The 19,063-nt window shown below is 38.0% G+C and overlaps 1 protein-coding gene across 1 annotated transcript; it reads right to left on the reverse strand.

Moving 5' to 3' along the window:
• Window positions 1-283: 283 nt before the first annotated feature.
• On the reverse strand, window positions 284-19,006 carry LOC111339704 (RAB11-binding protein RELCH homolog). The gene is made up of 31 exons (XM_088752167.1): window positions 18,733-19,006; window positions 18,115-18,207; window positions 17,746-17,817; window positions 17,281-17,348; window positions 16,492-16,605; window positions 15,627-15,877; window positions 14,141-14,474; window positions 13,674-13,753; window positions 12,823-12,898; window positions 12,180-12,275; window positions 11,701-11,813; window positions 11,052-11,142; window positions 10,876-10,947; window positions 10,248-10,388; window positions 9,608-9,772; window positions 8,621-8,771; window positions 8,191-8,238; window positions 7,617-7,779; window positions 7,386-7,411; window positions 7,187-7,284; window positions 6,672-6,720; window positions 6,257-6,330; window positions 5,997-6,103; window positions 5,460-5,559; window positions 4,759-4,841; window positions 4,599-4,662; window positions 4,102-4,240; window positions 3,548-3,664; window positions 2,870-2,958; window positions 2,315-2,376; window positions 284-2,050 (listed from the first exon to the last, which is right to left on the reverse strand). Exons 1-31 carry the CDS (start codon window positions 18,974-18,976, stop codon window positions 1,921-1,923), a joined length of 3,510 nt encoding a protein of 1,169 aa, XP_088608293.1. The 5' UTR covers window positions 18,977-19,006; the 3' UTR covers window positions 284-1,920.
• Window positions 19,007-19,063: the final 57 nt, after the last annotated feature.

The following is a 19,063-nucleotide window of genomic DNA, read 5'->3' on the forward strand; positions in this document are numbered from 1 at the left end:
GAAAAGGGTAGGGTGGAGAAGTAAATGTTTTGGCTTTCTCCGCCCCCTCCCCCCATTGTCACCTGTATCTCCAAATCAAGTATGGCCGGTTGAATAAACGATTGCGAGCTTCTCAACGTGAACTCGCCCTTATAAGACACCTGCACTGCAGGCTACGACTCCACTTAACATTATCTTACTGAAAACATATCTATTACAAATCCTGGCAGCGCCTTTATATTTTTTGGACATGTTTCTCAAACCATAGGAGCCAAACAAAAAGAGCTCATTAAAATACCTCTCTGAAAAAAAAAAGATTCATTTTATTCACTGTCTCTGCATGGTAATTTTAATTCTATTTACATTAGAGTATTAAAGTATTTCTGTGTGAAAGTCTACAAAATATACCCTTTAGAGTCAATTTTAGTTTAATTATTTTAACGAACGAAATAGTTAAAGATTGAAAAGAAATTTAACAAATACGTAAAATGCGATATCAAAAGTGCTACAGCCGAATTTATTGTTAAAGATCCCTACGACTGTTTACTATCATTAATATATCAGGCAAGAAACACATTCAAATGTGTACCAGACATCTGAGATACAATCTGTAAACCTGAGGCCTAACAACGTTTTTAGTAAGCTGTGAACAGTTCTTGCCCCGTCACAAATTTTACTGTTCACAGTCCTGATATATAGTTCAAATCGAGCCCACGATTAAAATCTTCTTTGGCATTAAAAATCAAAATTCTTTCATCATTCTGTTTGGATTTGCATTGAAACCGTACGCGGAACAAATGTCATGCTGTAACTCCAGAGCTAAAGACCGAAGCATAACTACAATAGTGTAAAGGTTAAGCTCGCAATGACAAACCCGTTTATAACTTTCAGATTTACATCACCTTGGAAATACTACAAACTGCAAGTTACTGGTATGAAAAGTTCAAAAATTAATTGGCTTAACCTGGCACGATAAAGTGACGATAGTTTCCAACTGCTGCGAAAATTTACTATATTTGTTCACGATGAGTGTCAGTTCCGGGAAGAGAGCAGTTTCCCGAATGCAAAGCTCTCGCTCCAAATGGAAGCTGTTGTTTTCGTAATTGAATATTATTTTTCTTTTAGCGCGCAACAAAAAACGTTTATAAACAGTTTTCAGTGTGGTTCTTCATCTGTAATGGAAGACAAACGCTTTAAGTTTTGAACAGAGACTTCGTTAGATCGAAAATAAGGTGGGAAAATTATAGAATATCGCTACGAGAATAACACCGGGTGTTACCCACTTCTTGTTGGGGCACATTCAGTTAAGTTCATGTCAAGGGAAATACGTACAATTTTACGGATTACCACACAAGTATAAAAAAAATCATCTCAATCGTACGAAATATTCCGATCATAGGTGTCTCTATGAGAATACAATATAAACGCCCCTTACGATGATGGTCGTTATAGTTACGATCGCTACGTTACCAATGAGGGTCTAACAAACTTGAAACACAGAAAACTCATACTAAACTTAGAAGATGGCCGTTCACTTTGTAAAGACAGGCGCATCTTATAACTGACGAACCGCTCTTAAAATTCTCGCGGCAGGTAAGAGCGGATGGAGAAACTATGATAAGTGCACTGTCCTACTGAGCCTGAACTTCGCATAACCGTTTCTTTTGCAAAGCCAGATATCGCTTGGTTTTGTCATACTTATCAGATATACCAATATTTACGTTTAATTCTGTTGTAATCTCTTTCAAAATCGATAAAGTATGCCATGAATCTTCGGCCTTGGTATTCGACCATTACGGCTCGAGTAATTCTTTAAAATTCTTCCCACACTTGAGTGTCACTTCTGATTATTAATTTTCACCACGGCTTCGAGCCAAGAATCCATGGTTACCAGAGTACCGCTGACCGAGGTTATTGGAGAATCGGGAGACGCTGCGTTTGTCATGAGTCAAAGCGATCTTTCTTCTTAAAAATGTCCGCCATTTTTGGTCGCTGTGCATCTTTTAATCGATGGAATCCACTTATAAACGTGCTTTTAATTTCTTGTCCTATCTTGCTACCCGCAGGAAGGCTTGAAAAAAAAAAAAAAAAAAAAGCTATTTATATTTCAGAATCAAACGCAAAATCAAGGCAAAAGAAGGAAACTGATTGGTTATACACCGAATGCAAATATGGCGTCCAATTTGAATTGCCATTGTTCTGGACTGACTAGCCTCGTCTTCACGTGGAAACACAAAAGGATTATTACATGTGTGAGAGGCTAGTCAGTCCAGAACAATGGCAATTCAAATTGGACGCCATATTTGCATTCGGTGTATTCAAAGCAGATCATTACTGTGAGAGTGCTTTCTGGTCAGCCTTAACCTCGCATTCTTTGAGAAGTACATGGACAGTTTCCTGTTAAAACAACAAAATCACGAGCAATTAAGTCCTGGAACACATTTTCCCGGGCTTTATAACGTGACTAAGCTAGCGGGATGTTGAGAGAACACGAGGAAAGCTTACAAATCACGAGCCGAAGGTGAACCTGATAATGTTCTAAAAGATTATAAAATACAAGAAAAATACAATAATAAACAAGAGGTAACAAAGGTTGGTAAGGATGGGGGAGATTCACAAGGATTAAAAACGGCAAATTTGAAAAATGTAGGCAAAATTTGTAAAGATGGATAAACTTTGACATAACTGATCGCAAGTTGCCAGTAAACGTTCCACCCAGTTGGTCATTGGTCACATTTGTTTGCTTTTTCAGGAGAAAGATTTGGATTTTGAAGAGTGCGTAACACCAATATGCAGGTTCTGTTTGTTTGTTTTTTTTTTTAAGTTAAGTTTTTCAAAACAACGACATGGCCAATGTGCCGTGACATTTAAGAATTCAATTAGGCCCAACCTCGCATTCTGGAGCCAGGGCCTCGATATCCTGTTTAACCGCACGGAGTCCTGGAATGATGTAATCATTTAACACGTCAATAGAGATGACAAAGAACAGTTAAAGAAAAAAGTCCAAAACAACTTATTTCGTCATCTTTTCGCTTAAAATGTCTCGACTGGACAAAAATAAGATGAGTTGAGGTGGAAAATAAAGAAAAAATAATAATTCAGGTGCGTTGCGTATTAGATAAGAAATGTAAACAGTTTAAGGTAACGCCGGCTAAAACAAAGCAAAGATTGGGTGAATCGTTTTGCTCTCGCGCCAGATGTTTAATGATCAAGCTTAAAATTGACCATCTTGTCCAACTTTATAACCACACTTGACGCCTTCGACAAAAAAATCAGCGAGAAAAAATGTTGATGGTAGCGCAGCACGAGACTATGGGAGTGAAGCGCAATCTAACATGTAAAAATTTAGAACTCAGACCCAAAAAGTCAGCTCTTTGCACTGAGTTCATCGGCAACATGGATTAGTGAGATGAACATGACGACAACTATTGGCATATGTATAGCGACAAAGGGATTGTGGACTTGAAACCAAACTCAAATAATAACCCAGAATATGTGAAGTAAAGATGGAACTAATCGACAGATAATAATATTAAACATGAGCTTCCCAAAGTAATGAAAAGGATACAACAACACGTCAAAGACACGTAAGCTTCCATTAGCTCCAACGCAATCTCCCTCCGTCTCGTATCGTCTTGCGATTGGTTGTTGATTGTTGCCATCACAACCAACCGTGGTAAGAGAACTGGTAAACGAAAAACATCGTAATGAGCAACATACTTTGGATCAAAATGCTGTCTATTTCCAAATAAGAGAATTCCGTGCATTTTTCCGAAAAATTAGGGCGTAAAAGGGCAAGTCTTCACAGTTTTATCCTCTATGTCCTGGATAACAGACTACTTTCATAGCGGCGGGCATGAATAACATTCTTTTACGAACATGCGGATGAGCCTTCTATGCCTCGCTTTGTAGTGAAAATTCAATTGATTTTGGACATATTGACGAGACCAGGAAGGCTAATTTACTTAACATGCATAAATAAAAAAAAGGATAAAAATATAGCTCGCTATTTATGAGAGGTCTGTCGCCTTCTTTGTCTTTTTTTACTTCTTTGAACTGTCAGGACATCTCACTAAATGAGAATATTTCCAACTGAAAATCTAAGATTTAATTCTAGCACACCTTCATCTCTGAAATGTGGCTCTGCATGAGGGGCGACTTTGCCAAACGTTCTTATCATGGTAGTCTGTAGCTCATGTTGATCTCTGTATTGTGGGTCTTCAAGAAACGACTGGAACTGTACATAAACTTTTTCTAAAATCTGCAGACGCAAATCAAATCAAATTTATATAAAAAAAAAATACCGTAAAATCCATGTTACAAGCCTGTAATGTTGTAATGCACCCACAGTCCCCCCGCCTCACCGACACTTAAAAAGCCCTCCCCCCCATGAGTGGTATAATTGTATTTATCTAAACGTATCTCCCGTCCCAAATTCGCCATCCCTCCGTTGTTGCCTTCAGAGCGTCATATTCAAGGCGCTCCCGATAAGTGACGTGGTTGAACTTTAATTAACGGTTTATCGTTTCACACAGGGCTAAACTCGGAGTATCTTTCACTCGTGAACTAAAATTAATTCTCTTAGAACAATGGCGATAACAGATTTCATGTGTATCTACCATTTTATCAGTGACATTTTCCACTATTGCGCCAAACGCTGGAATCGACGCCGTCCTCACTGACCTGAAAGAAATGATATTAAAAGTTTCTAATCAATATTTTAGCACGAACTAGAGCAAAAGGGTGAAGAATATTTTGATAACACGTCTTTTCACTTACATTTGTGAATCTGAAGCTAAAGTTACTAGGGCTGGTAGAACCTTTCTGCTGATTAAATCCAGGTCAACACCTTTCATTAACACCTGCAAAGGGTGAAAAATACGACGGTATCTTACATTCATTACACGAAACTTTTTTAAAACTTTTCTACTGATAAATAAGTGAGCAACACTGCACGAACTAAAATAGTAAAAATTTAGTTTAATCTCCTACGCGTTTCGTCTGACAATAGCAGACTTCATCAAGGAGTTTTCACAAGTGGGGTAAATAAGCTTGCTTATATACAAGTACAATTTACAATATGTCGATTTTCGACTTTAACGCACAGTGAGAAGCAAGCGGAAAGTATTCGCAAGGTGTGACTGGGGTGTTACTCATGCGTCACAACAACATTTTTCGGACATTACATGCACGAGTACTTGATGTGTCTCGTTTGTTGGTCTGGACAACGCAGTAAACGAGAAATTATGGTCTATGATTGATTCCTGCCATCAGTGTTGGATTCTGACACGTCGTATTTGTGCGACCAGGTTTCTCGAAAGTTTGTCCCATTTACGTTAAGTAGAAAATTCTCAAAAACCTTCTAATAGCGAAAATAAAAATTAAACAGGTCTCTGGAGCTTGGAGTAATTCTCCTGTGATTGACTTTTCAACTAATAAATGAATCATCACATAGCACTCATTTGAATGAGTTCACTTACAGTAAATAAAGGAGCCGCACAGCAGCGCACAGAGGAACTGGAATGGACTACTATCTCCCACAGAACACCGATAAGTACCTCAAGATAACGAGACGAAGTACTAAAACAAGAACAGCGAAATCAGCTATAATAACAACACTAGTACTCAGAGCCGAGGCAATGCATTTCTGACACGAAGGTCTAGGCAGTACTAAAAAAAAAAAATGATTCAAAGATTAATCGACTCCCTGAAATCTTTTTAATATATATTTTGGGATCATACTGTCAAAAACTAACGGAGGAATTTTGAAATAAAATGTTCTATCGTTTTACGTGCAAAGTAAGCTTTTGCTTGTAGAAAACAACAGAATATTGGTTCGGTAAGACTAAACAATACCAAAGAGGCCGTAGTAAATAAAGCAGGACCACGTACGGCTTAGAATTTCAAACGCTTGGCGAATAAAAGCATGAGAAAGTTTGGCTGAGAAATGGGAAAGAGCCAATGAGCCAATCATGTCTTCCCGGAGTAACAGACACCATTACGCAGCTGTCACTCACCTCAACTCCTGGTACATTATGATTGGTCCCTCGAGAGGTGCCGAGGCTTCCGCCAGCGCAATTACCGAATTACGTAATAATGACGTCAGTTCAGACATATCTTCCTCCTTGTGAGACAAGGTAAAGTCAAATAAGAAAACTTCCAGTATGGGTTGATTTTGTAATGTGAAAGTTCACGACTTTAGTAATGACATACAATCTGTTCTTAGTCTTACAAGTGCTTACTCATTCACCGGTATATCTTAGAAATCAAAACCTACCGAATCAAAACAACCCAGGACGCCAGCGGCCAGTACAGGAAGCGAGGCACTAGATAGGAGACTTTCTTTTTTTTCTACAAACCACAAAAGATAAAGTTGAAACGGAACAATAGTGACCAAACAAGACACCAACATTACTTTCAACACTTTTGCAATAGTTTTTGCAAATAAGCAGATTAGATGACCTCGGCTATCATAAAACGCTGCGATAAGGCGTGGTGGAAGCGCTGACCTTGTTGGCGCGAAAGTCGGCCAGGGTGAAACTTTCAAATCGAACATCTAAACTACTGCATACACTGCCCCACTCCTACCCACTCCTACTCACTCCCCCTCCCCTCCCCTCCCCTCCCCTCCCCCTAAAAAAAGACACTGCCCGCAGGTTTGCTCTATAAAATGACCAAAATATAAAACTCACCATCGTTTAAAGAAAGAACATTTAATCTTTGCATACAAAATGGTTTTATCTGCAAATAAGAATTATGACAGTTTTCAAAAAAAAAAAAAGGAGTTGAAAAGATACTCACTGTAAGGCGAACTTAATCCAGAAAAAAAAAGAAAGAGAACTGTTGTGAGGGGGAATGGAAATTAAGTGAGCCGTAATTTCTCGGAAACTCGAGCGGATCACTTGAATTTACATACCTGTATGTAAAAAACACAAAACTTACTACAATCAATCTTTTCCCTACCGGTGGCGATTAACATCCAACTTCTCCTCACATTTTAAATACATCAACAAAGAGAAAGGTGAAGAGAATATTTAAACTTATCAGCTTAAGGATGTTAAATTAAAAAAAAATACCAAACTCTCTGAACTCATTTATTATGAAATCTATAGCCGCTAAAATGGAGAAAACGCACTCAAACCTTGAAAGATTAAGGGAGAAGGTTAACAAAGGTACATGTACTGGAAAAAATGAAGTCTTTCCTCACCTTTTTGTCTGAGTATGGTTTCCCAAGCGTAATACACAAAGAGCGAAAAAGCGAAATCAGCTGTTGTACACAATCCGTCAAAGATACATGAACTTTTCCTAGAAAGGGAAAAGTGCAGTTTGATACATTCCTTACAAATGTGGCAAGAATATAGGTTATTCTTATTTTTTTAGTGTTGAAATGTAACAAATGTACTCACCTACAATCTCACATAAGTTCGGTAAACTGAGAAAAGAAGAAATTTTTTTCAATAATCAGCACTGTTGCCAATAAAAAAAGTTGTTGTTCGTTTTTTTCACGAGTTTGAGACGAAGAAGGACCCCAGACCTATGGATTTCATTATTACTGTCACTTTAAATTAATCAGAGACATTTCTGGAAGGTGCCAAGTTGAAGAAGCCACACAGACGTGAGTGGTGCGCTATTCTTACCATTCGTAATGAATCCAAGTCAAACTATCCCATGAATCAAAGAGGTCCTCCGACACGTGTTTGTCAAATCGACGAACATGGAAGGCGACAGCCTGGTTCCCACCTAATATTTTCTCGATATCAGTCAGTGGCGACTGTGCCGGTAGAAATCTGTCCGGTGCAACTGTTTGAGAGAAATAAATGGGTCATTAATTCTGCTCAATCTCAATTCCATTAGCAGCAATTGTAAATCAATTTAATTTGCTTATTTTCTTCCCTTTTTCATCAACCAAGAGCTCATCACATTATCTGCCGATAACTGTCCACATATAATGGTTTGTCATTGTTATGTGTTAAGCTACAATTAATGATAAAATTAATACGGTTTGTCATGGTTTGTCATCGTTATGTGTTACGCTACAATTAATGATAAAATTAATACGGAAATCGAATGGTTAAATAATGAATTAATCAACCATCGCAAATATCGTGATTTGTCAGTGTCTTGGAGATGAGTTTTTGATCAGCGGGCCACTGATAAAACACGATGTTTTGATCCACCTTGTCAATTAATTGTTAATTCTTGTTACAATACCTGGCACGTTGTACCTTTCGACCTCTTCTGGCTTTTTGGAAAATGGTGCTGAGCAGGAATAAGCAAAGCATAATAAATCAAAATACGGAAAACAGCTGATGACCAGTGAGAATGGTAGAAGTAGAAGTAACCTAACAAAAATTGTAAGGAAAGTGGACATAAAGGTGCACCTGAAATCTCAACCATTCAGCTTTCAGCTCGCCGCGCATGCGTTACGTAAGAAAGCGCACGCGCTTAAATGAGTTATTGTGAAGAACAGGTCCCCTCTACCGACTGTTGGCCAACTGTCGACCGACAGATAACCGACAGGCCACCGAAAGTTGGCCATTACAAAATCAAGAGGGTCAAAGTTTGCTTTCAGAACGAAGAGTAGAATCAGGATCGTGGGGCAAAAACCAATCGCAAATAATTTGGAAAACTTATAAGGTACCTGTCCGTAGAACTGAAGCAAACAGCACTGGAATAAGCGACGAAATAACCTGAACAGAGCGTGTTAGTCTGTCGTGAATGGCTTCAAATGTCTTATGCACTTTCTCAGTATCCTCTGAGTCATTGGCAAGTTCGTGAACTTGCTCTAAATCCTACCGAATAGAAAATAATTCATGAGTTCAGTGAGGTCGCTCAGTCGAAATACAATCTCTAAGATCAAACTTACACAGCATGAAGATTAAAATGCACCTAAACCCAAAAGTTTTTTTCGCTTAACGAAATAAGCGTATTTTTTGGAGTATTTCTGTGCAAAAATTCTTTTATTTGCTCAAATCTTCAATTTTCTGTGCCCAGTCAAAATGCGGAAAATCGGCCTCCATCTTGGCTCACGACCGAGTTTAAAGAGGAATGGTTCTAGCGGGTAATGTGATGTCAAATCGAGAACACGAAAGTCTGCATTTCACACATTTTCACTTGTTTGAGATGGTTGTAGTCGATATTGTCCTAAAATATGCCGACTAAGTGTGTTGTAGGAGGATGTAGCAACGCACGAAGTTTGCAAGAGGGTATCGCGCTTCATGCATTCCTCGTACAACACACCTAGTCGGCATATTTCGGACAATATCGACGACAACCTCCCCAAACAAGTGAAAATGTGTGAAATGCAGACTTTCGTGTTCTCGATTTGACGTCACATTACCTGCTAGAACCATTCCTCTTTAAACTCGGTCGTGAGCCAAGATGGCGGCCGATTTTCTGTATTTTGACTGGGCACAGAAATTGAAGATTTGAGCAAATAAGAAAAAATTTTGCACAGAAATACTCCAAAAAATACGCTTATTTCGTTAAGCGAAAAAAAATTTTGGGTTTAGCTGCACTTTAAGGTACATCCTGATCAATGAGAAGTCAACGGGTCAAAGCCCTACCCAGACCCGATTCCCCATTACTCTACAAGGTAGTTTGTCCAAACACTTAACAGATAACATGCCTTTAACGCATTTTCCACTTTGGAGATCAGTGAAGTGAAAAGATGAGATTCTACTTTATCAAGGTCTTGAGCCCATACGGCAAATGACGGTAGAAACACTTCTCTGGAAGTCTTCGCTACTTTTTCTGACGGATCAAACAATGTTTCCTCTAACAACTCGTACGCCTGAAAACAAAAATTAACGTATCAGTCCCCCTTTAAAGAAAGACGTTACATAATGGTGACAAGCTGAGGACGAAGAAATACTGCAGTTCAAATATATGACTTTCATATATTCACAAACGTTGACTCATCACTTCACGGGTTTATTGCGAATCAACATAATGACCAGCTCCCGGTTGGCTTGTTAGCTCAGTTGGTAGAGCACTACACCGGTATCGCAGAGGTCATGAGTTCGAATCCCGTACAGGCCTGAATTTTCTTCAGGCCTCATTTCACTACTGCTTAAGTAGTGTTCGTTACTGCGAAGATCGTTCTCATACTTGATCCTTCTATGTTGTCTCCGAGTTCATTTGTTGCCATACGTTTTTATTTTATTTTCTTTTATTTTATTATTTTATTTTTCTGTTTTTGTCTTTTGATTAATGCTTCGTTCCTATTGGTTTTCGCCGGAAAAAATGTTCTTTACTCGTGTCTTTACCTGTTGATATTTATCCACATTTTCTATAAATGCCACGACTAGTCCCAGACTCTTTGTCACCGCCTCTCGAACAATCTCGTTTCGGTCATCGCTTAGCATTTGTTTCAACATGGACCACACCAGAGAACTACGAATGTAGTCCTGCACGAAAAAAAACAAACAAACAAACAAACACGAAAAAAAGAAAGAGAGAAAGAAACAGGCAAAATGAATGGTCACTCGCATCAAATTGACTTCTAAACCTTGTTCACGCCAAATTCCATAGAGCCTTTGATATAAAAATACCCGCTTTTCACTTGGACCTTCCTTTTAATTCTTATCTCTGCGAGTGTAATAATGATAAAGATAACCATTTTGCATTTAAAACGGAAGTTTTAGGTGAAATTGGCTTATCTAACGTTAATATGCGAGGGAACCATTGTGTTCTTTCGATAAGACCCAACAAACCTATCCTAAATAGTTCATATAACGAAAAAAAAAAGGTAAACAAAATTCTTATATGAGCAAATTCGAAATCACCCTTGGAAGTTTCCAAATATTAAATGAAAGCTGTTGAGGGAAACGAACTTAGTAAAGCCCAAGTGCAACAAAGACTTGCATTTCCTAACGGGTTCAGTAGCTTATTTACCGGTAAATACGGCGCTAATCCACCACAGGCTTCGGCAACAAGGAGTCTTCTTTCAACGTACTTGTGGCCAATCTGCAATGTAAATAGAAAATGTAAAAAGGTTATTCATATTCTTTACACCGTTACGAACACAAAACTAATGGTCTGTGTCTATAAATATTGCAAACGCACTGTACCTGTTCCCACCATTGTGGTAACAGTTCAGCCTCTATCCGAGTTGGTCCCACGACCTGCGCAAACGCAGCACACCCGCTCATAATCATCTGCCTGATGGGGTAAATAAATAAACTTATAACAAAGCTGTGATGAAGTAAATCAAAAGGGGAAAAAAAAGATAGCAGCCAAAGATCTTGATTTTTCTCTCTAATCCTTACGTTTCCAGAAAGTAAAAAGCAGCGTAGAAAAAGTCTCAAGTGGAGAAACGTTCTGCTGAGTAAGGCTACAACTCCCGGCTTTGCCGGGAAGATGTGCACATGCAGTGTGTTACTTCCTTGTTTTACAACGAATGTCACTTCCTTTTTTACAAAGAATACGCCTTTTTAAAAGAAATAGAACCCACACTTGAGTTGTCATTTCTGAAAAACACAACTGTGGCTGGTATCCATTTAAAACCCTAGAACTCTCAAAATCTGATCGTTAATTCTCTAGCTGGTACACATTTTCTTGTGAATAAGTAACAAGAATTTGGTGTTGGATCAAGATAACAAATTCTACCAAATAAGTTTGAGTATTCTCATTACCTGTTTGCTGGATAATGCGTGGATATTTTAGGGAGAAGTTACGTGTTAATCACCTCTGGGAGTTAAAGGACGCTTATTTACCAACCTTTGGTCCTCATCTGGTCGTTTAATTAAATTAAATAACATGTGAAGAAGATTGTCTCTTTCTTTAACGGCTGGATGGTGAATGGCTGAACAAAGAATTACGGGAATCAGTTCCTACAATAAAACGAAGAAAAAAACATTTGGCGTTCTATAAGATGAAAGACAAATAGTTCATGGTTTTGCACCAGAAAAATATATAGATCGTAATCTGATTTATTGCAATCAGTAAAGATCTTGCGTATCCTTGACCATAATCATTCCATCTCAGTTTCACGACAGACTAATAGAAATTAAGTTTTGACTAGTGGTTTTCGATTTCCACCAGCCAGTTTGGCTAGTTAATAAACTGAAATTATCGTAACATTTCAGTTGTCACTTGCCACTTGAGTAGTAAGTTGAAAAGTGAGTGTAGTGCCCTGATATCAGTGAAAAAGCTAAGCATAGGCACACTTGGACAACGAACCTTCTCTTGGCACTCACCTCTCTTTTGTTCAGCAGCACATTAGGCATAATATGCGGCAAACATCTCGCCACAATCAAAACCACATTTTCGTCAGCGTTTGAAAGCTTACAAACCTACATATCATAAAGATACAGTCAATAACACTCAGTCCCATCCAAGTATCCTTGGTCCCAGCCCTCTCATCTGCCCGTCCCACGTTGCCCCATGATGCAAAAAGGATGGGAACCCTGGAAACGAAGATGCCTATTCAAAAAGTTATGTTCGGTTGAATCTTTCAAAACTCGTGGCTTTTTCACCGCCGGAGATGATATCGTTTTTTGTGGCATGAAGCCACGAGAATGATAACTACTGACACTCCCCTTTGATGGGATTCTAGTCCAACGCAGATATCTCTTCCCCCCCCCCCACCCCCACCGTCATTTCGTCCCAGCACCTCGATGTACCACAAGATAGCGCAAGGTGTTATTGAAAGAGTGAAGTGCCTTGCCTATCAACAGAACTCACTGCACCACTCAAGTCTCAAAGGCGGACCGTCCAACGCGGATTCAGCTTGCTAACCACCACTTCAATACTTCTCTTTAAACAAATGACATCAAGACACCTTTTCTTTCTTTCAAGCCCGAAATAATAAAAAAATTAACAGGTTTGCACTTCACCTACCTCATTAGAGAGTCTGTTCTCTAGCTGCACATGCGTAAAAGCCAACAGAGTGTCTCTAAATAACGATGAAGTTGTTCTGAAGGGGAAAGAAAATCTAAGTAACGTGGCAGAAAAACGAGCTGTCTACGCACCTACGAAAGTTTTAAGATGTGTTCATGGTTACGCTTAGGTTCATTATAATTAATTTCAAAGCATAAACCCCGTTGCAAAATGCATAATCGGTTTATTTTCGTGAGTTGTTTGAGTAAGTTTGCAGAGTTCTGGTGAACTGCATGATGTAATCGATTTATTTTCGTGAGCCGTTTGAGTAATTTTGCAGATTTCTAGCAAACTGCGTGATGTAATCGTTCGCAAGAAGAATGATTTCTTATCACAAACTATACAAACTTACATGAATCGCCTGGTCTTGCCACTTTCTTAGATTCATAATATAATCTGAACAGTAGATTCCGTGGATGCCACTTGTTTGGGCCCTCCTTGAAAATAATGGCTGCCCTGCCGCCAGAGGAGTGGGGAGAAAAAAAATCATAGAAACCCCCAGCGGTCTCTGCACTCCAAGGTCTGCTGCTCGTTTCCCAAAGCCGCCCTTATCTTCATCGAGCGCCAAAAAAGCTTTTAACCGCGCAGGTCATCTGAATAGCTTGGCAAGTTTGGACACACCAGACATGCAGCATCAAGCAGGATCTAAAGACCCGATAAGTGCCTTGGAACTCTCACTCCCTTCCGAATAGGCGCAGAATTTCTCTTTACGCCGCAAAGTTACAGCGACTTAAAATGAAGTTCCTCTAAAATGATAACCAGAATAACCTGTCGACTATACTGTTCACAATAAGAAATTTTACCCACTGTACCTTGATGAAGTTTGATCTTTCTCCTCTATGCTGCCTGGTTGTGATGATGGCGACAAAGGTCTGACTTGAGAGACATCACCCTTATCGTAAGCGAAAAAAGCATGAACAAGTTTAAAAATGAAGCGTCGATTGAGTTCTACTAAGGGCAGTTTACAGTTCAAGAAACATAGAGTACATTTTTTGAAATTCAATTTTCCGTCTCTTTTTAAAAAATAATTTAAGAGACGATAGGGTGAGTTTTCTTGCCCGTTCACAGAGTGAAGTAGAGCAATCCTGAATTGCTTTCAACCCTATTGAAAACCGCTCTAAAACGACAAAATTGAGCAATCATGTTGTACACTGCACTGATAAACAACGTTGTACTTTTGTCTGCCTAAGTTGCAGTGAACTAAAATTATTGTGACAAGGCCGAACAACAGATTGCAAAGAACCTGCCGCATGTAATTGGTTAAGTTATACCACTTTACCTTTTGTTGCGTCAGTTCCACATCCGCAGTATTTCCTTGATGACTATCACTTTCAGGAAAATTTTCTTCAGGATCTTTATCACCCAATTCTTCACTTACGTCAAGTTTCTCCGCATTGTCTGCATTTTCATCTTCATTTAGTACCTTGCCACTTTCGTTAATCTCCACAGGATAATTGTTACCATCTGTAGCATCCTCATTCTCTGTTGTTGAATCACTGATGGGTCCAGCTGTGACACCATCTGTATCTGTCTCTGATAAATCAGTACTTTTTCCTGGGCTCAGCAAGGTCCTTTCAGTCGGATACGAGGAGTTAACAATCTCTTTTATTTCACTATCAATAAGAAATCAATTAAACACTGTAATTTAGTCTCTTTTTCGTACTTAGCTGCTTAGCTCTCCTAGCCCCTTTGGTTCTTCCTGAAAGCCAACACTCTGATCTTATTTTTCAAGTTTTCTTAGTACCTGTAGGTTAGGGAAATTGTCATTATTTTTTTTATTCAAGTTGTTTTTAACACAGTTCCATTTACAAACATTATTGACCATGAAAGGGTAAAAGCTGTCTTAATTGACTTTGGATTTGTAGAAAGGTACCCAAAGAAAAACAATGAAATAGACAAAAAAAAGTTGAGCAATAAAATAGATATAACTCTAAAAGTAGTCAAAATTCCAGCTCTGTGCAACAGTAGAAGAAGAGAATATTGCTAAAATTTCACATGTTAGGAGTCACAACTAATTGGCCACCTATGAAAGACCCTGTAAAGAGTTCTGAAGCTGATGAAGAGCTAACACTTGAAATTCCAGCTTTAGGAACTCTTTACACTGCCCAATTTACAGTAACAACTTGGTTAATAATAACCTCCACCAAGATAACATCAGAGTTTCTGTGGAAATTTACCCCCTTTCAGGGCTCAACACTAACTTTTTGACTTACTAGCCAAGTGGCTAGTGACATCTTAGATGTTGCGACAATTTCAGTTTGTTTACTGTCCAAACTGGCTAATGGAAAGCAAAAACCACTAGCCAAAACTGAATTTCTACTGGTCTGTGGCTAGTTGGCTACCACTAGTGTCAAACCCTGCCCTTTACCCATAGAAGCCGGCACTGCAGAGACAACAACTGGTAACAAACTGCAGAGATACCGCTGACCAGTACACTGAAGTTGAGTATTCACTGGTCGGACATGTTGTTCAGTTTTATTTATGAATGCTAGCCATTACAGCCTTTAGCAATCTATATCCAACTTGTTGCCTCATTCATCACTATATTACGTAAGTTGATTTTCGTTTCTATGTATTAGCCCATTAGTTTCTCTATCTTACTGTATTATTGTCGTACATTTGTGTGTTAGGACTCATTCATCGTTGAGATTAATAAACTGATCATCATCGAGAAGGCTCATTTGCTTCACAAACTAAATTCAAAAGAAAAAATAGCTGCAACTAGGGAACCTTTTCTCCCTGTTTGGCTAACTGTCACACTTTACCTTTCCAATTTTTCTATTGTTTCATTCAATGTATGGTTCTCATATTTGAGTTCTCCTATTCCCTCCTGAAGCTGTTTGCACTCTTCTTGTAACTTTGTATATTCTGCCTCCAAGTTTGCTTTCTCTTCCTTCACTGATTTCAACACCAGCATCACTTCAGGTATAGTGTGATGTCCATAGTCTCGGTACAGATGCAGCAGGTCTGGAGGCTTGGCAGTGTTTAAACCCACATCATCCCAGTCATCAAAGTCCTGAGGAAAAACAACAATACCAGAAGACAAAACATACAGTATTTATTGCTTTCTGATCCTGAAGGATGAAAGATTAAATTTTCTTTCATTGGCAAAGGCAGAAAATAAAATTTAAAAGACAAAATTTGAATTTTGGTTTCTCAAGAGATATCTACTGGTAAAAATCATAATTGTATTTATTTAACCCAACTCCCAGATGTGATTAACATGTAACTTCTCCTTATAAAATACTTACATTATCCAGAAAAAAAAGCAATAAGAATACTCAGACTTATCAGGTATAGATTGTTATCTTGATCCAACACCAAATTCTCATAACTAACTTACAAGGAAATATGTAGCAGCTAGAGGGGAGAATCCACAATCAGATCTTGCAAATTCTTTGACAATATTTACTCAACCTAAGTTAAAAACACCCAGGGTATGATGTTTTCTGAATAGTACCTTTAACAATTTCAGAAGGAGCCAATGCCCAATCTCTTAAAAGCTTCTCCAGAGACACTAAGAAACTACACACATGGCATTTTGAAAATTTGGAGCATAACTCCATGTGATTCAAAATTCATCACTGACAAATAATAATTGAAAATTGTACCTCAATTAATTCTAAATACCTGATCTGCATTCTCATCTGAAAAAGTTACAGACGTCATTCTGTAGCCATTCTTTAGTAAGTATTCATTTACCAAGAAATTTAGGGCTCTCTTCTCATGAGGTCTTAACAGGTCCTGATAAATTAACAAAAAAAAAATACATACTCCTTTAATGAGATGGTTCTTGGTCTAAAAATTGTTCACTTTCAATCAAAAGAATGCTATTTCATATGAAATTTAATCTCTGAATCAGTGTTTGTGTACATCAGTAATAATGGCCTCCTAGCTGACGTGTAGAGGATCAGAGCATGATACATGTATCTTAAGGTCGGAGGTTTGTTTGCTTGGGAGACACTCAAGTTTTCTCAAAATTTCTTTGTCCAATACTTCTGACAAAATCATTAACATCTTCTTTCATTTGTAAACATTTTCCTTAAAATTATTATTCAATTTGCTTTTCAAGGCTAATCCACCTATGCAAGTTTTATTTTTTTGGCAATCTTTATTTTAATTTTTTTTTTTGCAAGTTTAATTTTAACCTCAAACAAGAGTCCAAAACTGCATTTATGTGTTATCAAAATCGAAAAACGTTTTTCCTGTTTGTTCATAATTACAATCATTATGACCATCACTGAACAGGAAAAGTTCTAAAACAAGAGCTTGACTAGTATTTCACTTATAAAAAATTTTTTCCTTCCTTCAGTTTCAGCCTGATTAGTTAAAATCAAAGCTGAAATAGAAGATAAACCCTTTTAAATATCAGCCACTGACACGTCAGATTTGCTGAAACACTTCCGAAAACTTCCTTACCCCTCCAGTGGAATGATCTCTCTCAGTATTTTCACTATGACTACCTTCGGAAGCAGGAGTTTCAGTTTCTGAAATAAGAGGATAGACTCACAAGTTATCTCTGACTAAAGGTGAATCAATACACAATTAGCATTAAAGTAAAAAATGTTTCTGTATTCAGAGAGTACATTCTGAAAATTTAAATGGCATTTAAAATTCAATTGTAGTTTAAAATCTGTGGCTAACATCCATTGGAGTAAACAGTGCAGAAAGTAAAACTGCTTAATGTACCACGGTAGTTACAGATTACTTGGCATAGCAAGTAAGCATATGATAGCTTCAAGCTCCTATCACTTATATACTGAGCTCCCCAGGGTTCTCACCTCCCCCCTTCTTTCCAGAGGGGAATTTGCCTCATTAAATGAGACTTAGACATTTAGTTCACATATCAAGCTGAGATAATATATAACTCTTAGCAAAAATTACCAGTTGCCTCTGTCAAAGATCCCCTCAGTGCTTTAATAGTCTCGTGAGCTTTCCTCAGTTCAAATTCTAAGACTTAGAATATAAAATAAGAATATATTACACATTTTGTTTAAAGATAGAAATAGCAAGTAACTGAATTCCAGGCATTTTCCAGGCAGCAAAGAATCCAGGTAGACTCTCCCTCTTCTGTTCAATTTTGGATCAAGCTCTTCAAAACTTAGGGCAAAAGAGAACAAACCCTTTAAGAGCTAAGGGTTTTTTTTTGCTTTTTTGGAAGTTGGAAGTTGGAAAACTAGAACCAGTGATTAACTGAAAAGTACATCAGAAAACTTTGCCATTGTAAATTTAATTACATTCTGATCCACAAACCTGCAACCTTTTCATCTGTGTCTCGTACACCATCATCTGAGTAACGAGCATAGTCATCCAACGAATCAATGGTTGCAATACTAGATGTGCGGGCTGGAAAAAAAAATCATTATCATAGTATGGTGTCATGCATTTTAATCCTAGCGATTGACAATAATAATAAAGAATAACAAAAATAAACTTATTAATGAAAATACCTCACGCTAGACCCTACAGACCAAGGCTGTTCTTAGTGGAACCCTCAAAATAAAGTCGATGTTCAGTTATTTGAAAGCAGATAAAAATAGTTAAAGTGATAATTGAGAAAAGGAAACCTTTGTGTGTACATTTTTGTGTCTTCCGAGAAGAAATCATTTTACTTTTCATTAAGCTGTTCGTTAAAATACAATATCACCAATGCAAACACCACAGAAGATGACGAATATTGCAAAAGCGGTCATTAGGCTTAATTTCCGGTTAAAAATATACGGCTGAAGAATATTTATAAGTTTTAATTGCGACAAATCACCCTATCTTATCAGAGTATTTGCAAACACAACAAACAAAAATAGCATTTAGGTTATTCTAATTTTAATTTATTTTTTTACTTTTATGACAAGAGGTGAACGAAATACTAACGTATAACTGGCGAGTGTGCGCTACTGCTTAATGTTGTCGTCTGGTATTGACGTTCGAAATTCCCAGGATTAGAAAAGAAATCACGTAAACGAGGAATCTCTAAGCCTGCTTCAACTAATTCCGTGTGCAGCTCAAGTGCAGTCAACAGTAACTGATGCGTAAGGAGTTTTTCGGCGAATATGTCAAAATCGCTCGCGGATAAACGAGGCGGAGTTACTTCAGTTTCCTCCTCCGCATCCGCCATCTTGCCGATAAGTCTTCTGTAAGCGCGGTTACTAAGGGGAATTCTGAGCCTGCAGCTTGAGCTAGAAATCTGTTTCTCACTGGATAA

Source organism: Stylophora pistillata, chromosome 3 (genome assembly GCF_964205215.1).
Source record: "Stylophora pistillata chromosome 3, jaStyPist1.2, whole genome shotgun sequence".
Classification (NCBI taxonomy): domain Eukaryota; kingdom Metazoa; phylum Cnidaria; class Anthozoa; order Scleractinia; family Pocilloporidae; genus Stylophora; species Stylophora pistillata.

Excerpts from the sequence above, each read along its gene's own strand:
- LOC111339704 (XM_088752167.1), bottom strand. The coding sequence starts at position 18,976 with ATGGCGGATGCGGAGGAGGAAACTGAAGTAACTCCGCCTCGTTTATCC. Across the intron at positions 11,814-12,179 it reads TGCTGCTGAACAAAAGAGAG|GAACTGATTCCCGTAATTCT; the intron begins GTGAGTGCCAAG and ends GTTTTATTGTAG. Across the intron at positions 4,842-5,459 it reads GTGCGGCTCCTTTATTTACT|GTGTTAATGAAAGGTGTTGA; the intron begins GTAAGTGAACTC and ends CACCCTTTGCAG.